We start from the raw sequence: 11,813 nt of genomic DNA on the forward strand, positions 1-11,813 counted from the left end.
GCTCATTTGCTTTTGCTTCCGCGTTTTTACTTCGAAGCAAATGAGCTTTGTTATTTGTACTCATGCTTAATTCATATCCTTTGAGTACATTGTGTTGGCTTGGGTCATATAAGCTTGACTAACTCTTTTGTTCTTATTGACAAAAGCTTATATGAACCAAGCCCGTCAAAAACCTCACTCCATAACATACTCGAGGTGGTATTGTCATCAATCACCAAAAAGGGGGAGATTGAAAGCATCTAGGCCCCTAGTTGGATTTTGGTGATTAATGTCAATACAAGATTACTATGACTAACGTGTGTTTTGCAGAGGCAATTAAGTTAGGTCATGGTAATGGAGATCGATTGGGCAATCGAGGTTGTCATGCCCCTACGATGGAAATCATTTCGGTTTTCAAAGGATGAACGGCAAGGTTAAGGATGACTAGTTCTAAGTGTCGATTGGAGTTGGAGAGACACTTAGAGTAGTTTAGGACTTTGTTTTTCCTTTGGCCGTACTATGAAGGGGGGTATGAACGGGTAGCTTGACCTAGTTGAGTCTAGTGAGTTAGGTGTGGTGCACACTTGTTAAAACTAGCTCTAGGTAGCTCCTATGAATGCCTAAGATCCTTTGGAGCAAACTTCATTCACATATGTTCGGAAGTTAGAAGTGAATGGAGGGTCAAATACTGACCGGACGCTGGCTCTGGTGCGACCGGACGCTGGCCGCAGGGTCCGGTCAGTTCATTTGACCGAGAAGATCAAGTCTGGTGTGACCGGACGCTGGGAGGTCATGTGACCGGACGCTGAGGGCCAGCGTCCGGTCAACTCCAGTAAGGGTCCAGACTTGGAAAAGTGTGACCGGACGCGTCCGGTCAGTGTGACCGGACCCTGAGTATCCAGCGTCCGGTCGTTTACAGTAAGCATCCAAGAGTGACCGGACGCGTCCGGTCGGTACTGACCGGACCCTGACAGCGTCCGGTCATCACTTGAATGCTGGTACGCGGGTTGAACTGACCGGAGCGTCCGGTCATCACGACCGGAGCGTCCGGTCATCCCGCAGAAGCTCATAACGGTTCGTTTTTCAGGCTGGCTTATAAATAGAAGCTCCACTCGTGAGTGGAGTATCCTTTGCTCATTCCAACAGCTGAGAAACATGTTTGTGAGTGCCAAGAAGAGCAAGATCCTAGTGAGGTGTTTGTGATTTGAGAATCCAAGAGAGTAGCCTCACTAGCAAATCAAGAGTAGCAAAGTGTGCATCCATCTTCTCATTAGGCTTCGCGTGGTCAAGTGAGAGTTCGTGCTTGTTACTCTTGGTGATCGCCATCACCTAGACGGCTTGGTGGTGATTGGGAGTTTGGTGTTCACCCGGCGGAGTTTGTGGGTGACCCAACTCAAGTTGTGAGCGGCTTTGGGTGATTCGCCGCGACGGAGTGTCGAAGAATCAACCCGTAGAGAGCACTTGATCCTTGCGCGGATCAAGGGGGAGCTACACCCTTGCGTGGGTGCTCCAACGAGGACTAGTGGGGAGTGGCGACTCTCCGATACCTCGGCAAAACATCGCCGCGTTCCTTTCTCTCTCTACTTACTTTGAGCACTTACTTTGAGTATTTACTTTGAGCAATTCAATACTTGTTTTACATCCATAGAATTGCTTGCTAGAGTAAGTTTGGAACATAGGTTGAGAGGTTGTTGTGCATTAGTTTGATATAAACACTTTTCTAGGCACAAGGGGTTAATTGGGCTATTCGTAGGATTTGTTTATTGCAAGAGAATTTCGAATTAGCCCAATTCACCCCCCTCTTGGGCATCTTGATCCTTTCATGATGAACATAGAAATCATATTGTTTCATGGCTAGGAGTGCTCTTACTACCATTCACCACAACCAATAAGAGGCAACACGATAAAGAATGGAGCAGTGTGTGTAATCATCTCAGAAAATGGAAACACAGGACACAAAACCAGGATCACACATGAAATCCTATCTAGTGTTGTAAACGAAGCCCACAAAACACCAGACCTACTATCTTTTTTTAATAATGGAAATGTATATTATGGCTTCAACCATCATCTAACAAGGATGCATCGATCATGCCATAATTATTACATGTAAAGTCACCACAGTTATAATATAACCAAAGCATGTGACCTAAAGAGGAAATAGTCAATACATCAAACACTAGCCATTGATGTACGCTAAAAAACCATAGAAGAATAAAATCTCCAACATGATCATCATGTAGTCGCCTTTTCCTAGCTTTTCTGCGACATCAACTCCAAAAGAACCGATCTTGCATATGTAAAGAACACCTATGCTTACTAACAAGAGAAATCAAACTGGCCTCATGGCCTCGAACGAGGGCACTGTAAGACCTATACGACACCAACTGCTATGGGAGACATTGTATACTAAAACCTAGAAACAAGAAGAAAGCATCAAGATCCTCATTGTCAAATGATGCTAGGATGTTGGGATCCATCCAATGTGACATCTCTAACGAGAGAATGACATACAAAAATGCCACCATAGCATGAACAAAGAAACTAGTGCTGGTTTTTCATGAATGGCATCCACACGCATCACAGCCAGTGAGAGTAGAGGCAAGTAACGACTAGTCAGAGCCGTCGCTATTACCCTCTAGCACCACCCACTGGCTAAAGGAACCAACACTATTACGCTAAAAACCATCATTGAAGCACCTAGGAGTAGGTGTCCACCATCAGACCCGTTTGAAAAGGGCTGCCACAATGCAGATCCAATCACAAAGAATGACCTCCAACCATCGTATGCTAGTGCATTGACCGTCAAACCAAAAGACTGAGACTAGTGCAAACCGATCCATAGGTGACCTTGACCACTAACAAACGGTAACCCATGGCCTACACCAGCCAAGCCATCGCGTTTGGCCACGACGACCGACACTAGACAAGCCGTGGTCCACAAGGATCTAATCGTCCAATGCCCAAAACTAGTTGTCGACACACATACATGACTTCCTGATTGTAGTCCATTTAGGTAGGTGTGGAATGGTGGGTAAGGCAGGAACGAATCATCGATTTCACTGACACGGCAGTAAATTTGATCTCATAGTGGTCACATTGACCTAGACCGGTCGCGACGGTGTATCCATGACCTTCCAAGATTTTCTAAATGTGCGCATGATTGAGCCACCAAATTGTGACCTAGATCCATCCACCGCAGCAATACTGTGAGACAAGGCCATGTTGCCACTGTCATCATACTCATTTGGTCTTTTCTAGCACTATTTCCAATGGCACCAAGAAAAAGAGAGGAGGCGGTGCTAGGGTTTAGCCGTTTAGGTGGTGGCTCTCCCTAGAGGACATGACACAAGTGTGGAAGTTCCGTTCAAATATGCTATCTAATAAGGGATGTTTCTCGAAAGAAATCACTTTTTGGTTGAGATCTTGCTTATTTGTGTTGGTTTTTCTATTTATAAGGTGGCTCCGTAGGCTCCTGCTTGCTAGTAAAAACATAGCTTTTTAAAAAGCTAGAAAACTTGTGATTGTGGATTAACTTCTATTTGTGTATATTCTGGATTTATGTGAGAAGCTAAGAGCAAATAAAGCTAATGGCCCGTTTGGTGCGACTCTGGCTAGCTACAACTTCTGCTAGCAAAATACTTAAGCAGTATTCATTTCAAAGCTATTTTTCTCTCCCAAGTTTTGGTGGCTTCATGGCTCCGACTTCTGGGGACTACAACAATGGAGATTGAGCCCCCAAGAGCCTTTGCCCAACAAGGCTTAAAACCATCGTCGTGTCTAAGCTATCCTATAAATTAAATAGAGCGACAAGCATTCATTTAAGAGCAACAAATAAATGTTTTAAGCATTAAATTCATTAATACATACATCAATTGCTCACTTATGGTGTGTAACTGTTTTAAATAGGCAAGGTGATTATGTTTTTTTACCACCAAAATATGTTTTCCAATAAGGGCTTTTAAAGGAGAATCATAAAAATATCTTCAATTTGACCATACCAAATTACCAACCAAAGAAATATATACTACCTCTAGTAGAAAAAACGTGTCATTTAGGATAAATTTGGTCAAACCTTAAAAACTATGAAAATAAATAAACTTCGATATTATTTAGCTTTGGGATATGTAACTTACAAAGTTTGTGCTCAAATATACTTGAAAAATCGAACAAGGATTGCCAGAATATATTCTAGAGGGAACTATTGGTTAAAAATGTGCATTAAAGATCATGCAAAGTCAAACATGATATGTATTTTTTATCCGAGGAAATATAACCCATGACGTGGTAATGTAATTCCAAATTTATCATTAATGAGATTGTAATATACTTAAACAAAACTTGAAAAAAAGTCCATTCGTATATAACTTAATAAATGGCTAACTTTGTTTTGTATATATAGAAGTTTTAACTTGTTTCGTATTGTAGCACACGGCAAGATGGGTGGAAGTACTGAATTGAGACTACTTCGCCTAAAGCTAGCTCCTATCTTGTCATGTAAATAGAATGTGTCTTTAGAGGATCATTCATAATTTCATCATGCATGACGTTTGAGGTTAGGCTCCCCGCCTTTTCAATTATATAGTGATGGCTCACTTCATTTGAATTTTGCTTTTACATAGACACAAGGTTGACATAATATATAGCCTCTGAAAAACACTGAAGAAATATATAATTCATGTTTCATTTCATTTTGTCAGTTACATGTTTGTGCTCAAATTAAATAGGGTGTTTTGAAAAAAAAACCATATATGTGCTGAATTACTTCTCCCTGCCTCTAGTAAAAAAATATTTATCCTTATTAGGCATCCAATACTTCCTTTTTATGCCCCTTTAAAACGCGATTTTTTAAATCCTGTATTTCCTATAAAATTGAATTCATTCTTGTGAAATTATTGAATCAATTCTCTTGAAATTTCTGCTTTCAAAAGGAATCTTATGGCTGAGCGATCTTATTATCAAATCAATCTCAGCGTCCTTATCAGTGGTCGCTGTCACCAGTAGCAGCCGTATATAGAAAAACTGAAAATAGAAATAAGAAGAAGCACCGACGGCACTGTCACCGGCCAGTGATACTCAGGCAGCATGGAGGGCTGCTCGCATACTGGCCGGGTCCGCGCAGACACTAAGGGCGTGTTTGGTTACTATAAAAAAAATTTAATCCCTGTCCCATCGAATGTTTAGACACATGCATGAAGTATTAAATATAGATAAAAAAAATAACTAATTGCACAGATTGTGGCTAATTTGCGAGACGAATTTTTTAAGCCTAATTAGTCCATGATTTGACAATGTGGTGCTACAGTAAATATGTGCTAATGGTGGATTAATTAGGCTTAATAAATTCGTCTCGTAAATTAGTCTCCATCTATGTAATTAGTTTTATAATTAATTCATATTTAGTTCTCCTAAATAACATCCGAACGTCCGATGTGACATGGACTAAAATTTAGTCCACGGAACCTAACACCCCCTAATACATTATTACTGGGTTTTAGAAATCAAATCATTTTCCGGTCAGCACATCGTGTAGAAATCAAGTCAAATATGCGATCGCTCTATGCCTATCTGCTAAAAAAAAGCATACACTATTACTCCTATGTGCGTTCGCCAGAGCCGAACTGTACGTGGTGTTGTCGGGCCAGTAGTACGTTTTACAACCGAGTCCAGCTGCCCACCAGTGGTCAGCATCAGCCACGGCAGATCCGGCCGGCACAAATAATATAACGCACAAAAAACACGTTTCCGCCCTTTTGGGTGCCCAGCTGTCAGCAGTGCGCCCAGTCGGGCCCCGGCCCCGCGGCCGCGCCAACCCAACGAATCGACAACCAGACCAGGTGAGCAGCCAAAATCTTCGCCGAGCCCCGAGAACACCCAACAAAGCAGAGCAAAACCAGCTCCATAATAACTTTTCGCCTCTCACTCCGATCCCTGGCATTTTTTTCTTTCGTAAACGTCTCTTTCCATCTCTCGCCTCTGGCTATATATACCCCTGTTGAGTCTCTCACTAATAAGCAGCCATCCAAGGACCAAGGGGCACACCACAGGCCTCAGCCTCAGCCTCAGCCTCAGCTCTCTCTCTCTCTCTCTCTTCAAGAACTCGAGGTCTAATTGTCCCAGTACGTCTCGTTCCCTTATGCTAATTCTGTCTTGTGTTGTAGCAAATCAAGCTCATCATCAGCTCGATCGACCGTGTTCTTATTGGCACAGCACGCGCGTCCATACCTCACCCTCACTGCATATCCATGAGCAGTCGTCGTCGTCAGTCGTCACCGGCATTCCCATGATCCCATGTCGTGCCCTGTCCCGCCCCGTTTAATTTCCGTGCAAGATCGTAGACCGATCCCATGGCTCGTGTTTCCCCCCACCTGTTTCGCGCGTTGAATGCAGATGCAGTCACCTCGTTCCCCACTGTAGCTCGTATAGAACCGAGCATGTCCAGCTGCCCACTGTACTTCCTCGTTTAATTTCTTCACTGTTGCATGCATATACTAGGCTGCGGGCTGCGGCGCCACGCCAGGGAAGGGCAAGCCAGACACACAGATGGCGGACTGCATGCAGGAGTGGCCGGAGCCCGTCGTCCGCGTGCAGGCGCTCGCCGAGAGCGGCCTGTCCGTCATCCCGCGCTGCTACGTCAAGCCGCCGTGCGACCGCCCCGTCGTCGTGGCCCTGGCGCCGGCGGCAGTCCAGTCCCAGCTGGAGAAGGAGCAGCCCTCGGACATCATCAGCATTCCGGTGGTCGACCTCGGCGAGCTGCTGCTGGCGGAGGACGGCGGCGGCCTCGGCAACGACGTCACCGAGGCCGTCGCGGCCGCGTGCCGAGAGTGGGGATTCTTTCAGGTGGTCAACCACGGGGTGCGCCCCGAGCTGATGCGCGCGGCGCGGGAGGCCTGGCGAGGCTTCTTCCGCCGCCCGCTCGCGGAGAAGCAGAGCTACGCCAACTCGCCGCGCACGTACGAGGGCTACGGCAGCCGCCTCGGCGTCCAGAAGGGCGCCGTCCTCGACTGGGGCGACTACTTCTTCCTCCACCTCGCGCCGGAGGCGGCCAAGAGCACCACAAAGTTCTGGCCGGCCAACCCCAGCAACTGCAAGTACGTGAATTTCGATACTCTTTTTTTCCCAGATCCTAAGCTGATGATAGAGTTATAGCGTGCCCACCATGTGCATGCATTCAGAGCTGTGTGATGTGGTGCACATGCATGTGCATCTCTATATATGTACTAGGTAATTAACACGAAGCTCCGATCCATCCCGTTTGGAACACATGAAATAATTTCCGGGTTTCAACGAGAATTGAACTGTTCTTGTGAAACTTCATTATGTGTAGGATTGGAGTATTAAAAGGTCCTAAATATAGATTTTCCCCCCTTATAGCTAGGCAGAGTAGGCTTGAGTTTGATTGCACCGTGCAAAGTTTGAGATTGACCTTTTCTTCCGTTTGGGCATACTATATGGATCGAGTGGATGACTCCAACATTTTCGATGTTATAGTTCATATGATTATGTGTACTTAATTAACTCCAAATTTTCAACCTACTAGATAGAATAATTTGTGATGTGGACACGAAAGTCACGAACACACAATTTATTTTCTTCCTAAATAAGACATTATCCATATGTCATGCTTTTTTACACTTTTTGTAATTTTATTGGACCTGCAGACCTTTGTTTTAGTCTAATATTAAATATGATATATGTTTAAACATGTGTAGGAAAAAAATATATGTCCTTGGCAAAATTTAAAATGGTTTTGAGTGACATACCGCGAAAACTACACAACTATACTTAATTTTTCTATCCTTAATAAACAAATATCTGTGTTGAATTAATCAGCTAGGTGTGGTGATGTTTTACCAGAGAACAGTGCACTGATTGTTCAGAAAATAGATAACTGTCCCTGCCCATGCCGTACTTCTCCAACCATTGCAAGCTTGTTCCCTAGTCATTGCGTGGAGCCTAAAATGTACTACTGTATAGATAACACTCACTCCATAGAAAATAAAATAATAAGTCACGCCGTAGTAATGACTCAGCATCTTAATACAACACGTGCATGAAAATGGAAAGTAGGTCCGTGGTGCTTTCATGCAAAATGCCTAGCGCAGCGCAGCGCAGGTCTACAATTCCAAAGCTATGGTATGGTAGCACAGCACGTGCCTGCTAAATCATAAAATTTAAAGGGGTGTCCCTGTCGTAGTAGACCTTGCTCCTAGTCACTGCATGCCAAGTGCCAAATTGGCTGGCCTGCTCGTTGCAGTAAAAACAGGTCTGGTCGCCCAAGATTACAGCACTGTTACTGACATGCACGTACAGGGAGGCGTCGGAGGAGTACGGGCGCGAGGTGGTGCGGCTGTGCGAGCTGCTGATGCGGGTGCTGTCCGTGAGCCTAGGGCTGGACGAGGCGCACTTCCAGCGGGCGTTCGGCGGGGCGGAGTGCGGCGCGACCCTGCGTGCCAACTACTACCCGCGGTGCCCGCAGCCGGACCTGACGCTGGGCCTCTCCGCGCACTCGGACCCGGGCGCCCTCACCGTCCTCCTCGCCGACGAGCACGTCCGCGGCCTGCAGGTCCGCCGCGGCGACGGCGAGTGGGTCACCGTGCAGCCCGTCCGCGACGCCTTCATCGTCAACGTCGGCGACCAAGTCCAGGTACCACCGATATCATTCCGATCCGAGATCAGCGAGTCAGTACGTGTTAAGCTAGGGCGGGCGCGCGGTGCATGCATCTTGTGCACGTTGCATTGGCGCGCTGTGTATCCGGCTAGCTTCTAGAAAAGCTCAATAAAAAAAAATACTTCCAGCTCCAGATGCGTACTAGCTTTCTAGAGCTACTAGTCGACGGATTAAGATCGATCGTGAATGTCACGTATACCTACCTGTAGAAACGTGAAGTATTTGGTCTTGTTAGTCGGTACTCCTACACGCGTACAGCTAGCTGTGGTAGTTAGCTAGTGCGCTGCCGCTCATCGCCTTGGTTGGAATTTAAGAATGGATGGATAAATAACTGATGAATGTTTAGTTTTTTAATTAGTAAACACTTGATGTCAGGAACAGTTTTGATTAATTCTGCTCCTGTATTAATTCACGTAGTTGACTACTACTCTGAATCAAACTAATCGTCGGTGCATGCTGGAATTAAAACCGGATAGACACTAGTGTGTAGTACTACTCGCTCCTATAGTCCGATGTCAACAGTTTGCATATGAACACATGCATGGGCGGTGATCATCGAGCGAGCGCAATCTTAGATTTGTCGTGCAGGAGCAGCTAGCTATATTACCGTGTGGACTGAGTTGCATGCATGTTACGGTGGCGACTGACGAATCGCACCACGCGAAAGCACATGCATGCACAGGTGCACACGGCCAGTTCACGCCAACCACCATATGTTGCACCGGCCGGTACCCTCAGTTAAGCAGTACGTATTTCCACCTGTAGACTGTACAAGTTAACTAGTCCCCGGCTCCACATGTACAGATAGACCTACTGTAACCGTAATTAATAAACTTCAACTAGTAGATGACCAACGACCGCTAATATAGTTATGTATGCATGCTACTGTTTACGTGGTATAAAAACTCCACCTTACCTTTTGAAATACGAATGATGCATGTTACTGTTTTTTTAAGGAACAGGAGGGACTCATGGAGTCCCTACTGGAAATTTATTAAATGTTGTATGTGTACTGTTCATCCATGCTTAGGAAACCTCTCTCAGCTTTAATTAATTAATCTCAATTCATTTCCGATAGATAATCATGGTGTGTGTATATATACCAATATATATATGCATGCGTGTTTCAGGTTAAGCGATTTCTAGCTATAGCCAGAAGTGTAGCTAAAGGGTGCTGATCGCATTGCTGATAATAATGTTGGATTTATTATTCACTCATCGACAGATACTGAGCAACTCCGTGTACAAGAGCGTGGAGCACCGGGTGGTGGTGAACGCCGAGGAGGAGCGCATATCCCTCGCGCTCTTCTACAACCCCAAGGGCGACGTCCCCATCGCCCCGGCGCCGGAGCTGGTCACGGCCGGGAACCTGCCGGCGCTCTACCCGCCGATGACCTTCGACGAGTACAGGCTCTACGTGAGGAATAAGGGCGCCAGGGGCAAGGCGCAGATCGAGGCTCTCAAGGGCCAGGCATCGCCAGAAAATTAATATATTAGAGTAGCCAGCTGGTACGTAGTAGCTAGCTAGCTAGCCACCACCTGTCTACGTACATTACAGTACTAGCTAATCAATAATTAAACAACTACGTGTGCATCCTAATGGCGATTGTTAATCTGAAGTTAATTAGTTTGGCTACTATCACCTGGCTCCCCCGGCCCATGTATAATCTGATTGTAATAACACATGTGTAGTAGAACCAACCTACTACCTTTGGTACCACTTACTATTTATAATCGATCGTATGTATATGTGTGTGTGTGGTGCACGCAGTTGCTCAGCAGTCCATTGCCGCTTACGGTTGTGCACGTACGCCGAAGTATTTTTAAATTTAAGCAATATTGTCGTAGTGGCGGATTCATAGATAGACCAAGAGGAGGGCTAAATAGAAAGTGGTCCCACACTTTCCTCTGGTACCTGGGGATCGCAGAGGAGCGGGGCGTGCTGCAGATGGTGTAGGGCAGGCGAGGTCCAATCACGGTGATTGGTGGTGGTGGATTTACTCTGGGCGCGTGACGCACCCATCGGCAACCAGTTAGTCAAGATGCATCGATGCGGCACCGGCGGCTGGACGCGGTTACAGCGAGGAGGGGTTGCAAGGTGACGAAGGCCAAGGGCGCCTCTGGCTCTAGCACTCGTGGCTTGGGCATGGTTGACCTGCTGTGGTGTCGCGTTGGCCATGCCTTTGGCGACTCAGGGACTCGCTGACGGGGGCATGGAGCTGCGATGCGAACTAAAGGACGATGAGTGTGAGCGGCTAGGGAAAGACCCAGAAGAGACTAGCTTCGACTAAGCAGAAGGGGCTCTGTGTTGGACCGTCGAAGAGGACTTTATGAACTTTTCTGAAGACTTATTTCTAAACAAAAACAGCCGCGTCCGGGGCTGCAGTCCTGCCAGTCCCGGTCGTGTATCTCCGCTCATATATATACATACTATTGTACATGAATTGTGTTCGTTGGCAAGGCATTTTTCATTCATTAGTCGCGTGTGCAGTAGTAATTCATTTTTGGTACGTGCACTTGGACTTGGGGCACATAACATAACCACAATTGATATATGCTGTAAATGCTTGCATGCATGCATGGTTGGGAAATATGCCTGCTAAACTCTATCCAAATCTTTTGATGTGTCTCCCGATATATGCCTCGCGCGCTGATTTGGAACACTCATGTCATGTCTATAAACGGATCATTGGATGAAGCCCCTGATTTGGAACATTTTTGCACTGTACACTGTACTAGCCAGGAGTATATATTCCGTTTCAACTGCAACGTTACGTGAGATGAAGGGCTCCTGTTGACCTTTCATTACTGTAATACTGTATATGGCTAGGGCTAGCTACCCTATCCTATACTATAGCAAATTGGCAACTGCAGCAGCTACCTAGCTAGGCCTCTGGTAGTGCAGGAGTATTTTCACAGGAGTTGCCGGAATCGATGGGACGTAAGCTGCTGTTGAAGTCCGGAGTAAAGTTGCAAAGTTGGATTGGAATATATATTAGGATATGATGAATTGATGATGCCAGTATGCCACTACTGTGGAGCTAGGGGACAGACAACACACGCTGAGGTAGACTGTGGAAAGTCGCTAAAGTAAGGTTTGGCAAGAGATGCACGTCGACAGAGCAGCTCAAGAACACACCGGCAGCATGCTCGCTCGGGCCCG

The 11,813-nt window shown here is 46.0% G+C and overlaps 1 protein-coding gene across 1 annotated transcript; it reads left to right on the forward strand.

Moving 5' to 3' along the window:
- Positions 1 to 6,000: 6,000 nt before the first annotated feature.
- LOC136453490 (jasmonate-induced oxygenase 1-like) lies at positions 6,001 to 10,576 on the forward strand. The gene is made up of 4 exons (XM_066454052.1): positions 6,001 to 6,098; positions 6,475 to 7,070; positions 8,293 to 8,626; positions 9,876 to 10,576. Exons 2-4 carry the CDS (start codon positions 6,523 to 6,525, stop codon positions 10,137 to 10,139), a joined length of 1,146 nt encoding a protein of 381 aa, XP_066310149.1. The 5' UTR covers positions 6,001 to 6,098; positions 6,475 to 6,522; the 3' UTR covers positions 10,140 to 10,576.
- Positions 10,577 to 11,813: the final 1,237 nt, after the last annotated feature.

This window comes from Miscanthus floridulus, chromosome 5 (assembly GCF_019320115.1).
Source record: "Miscanthus floridulus cultivar M001 chromosome 5, ASM1932011v1, whole genome shotgun sequence".
Lineage (NCBI taxonomy): Eukaryota > Viridiplantae > Streptophyta > Magnoliopsida > Poales > Poaceae > Miscanthus > Miscanthus floridulus.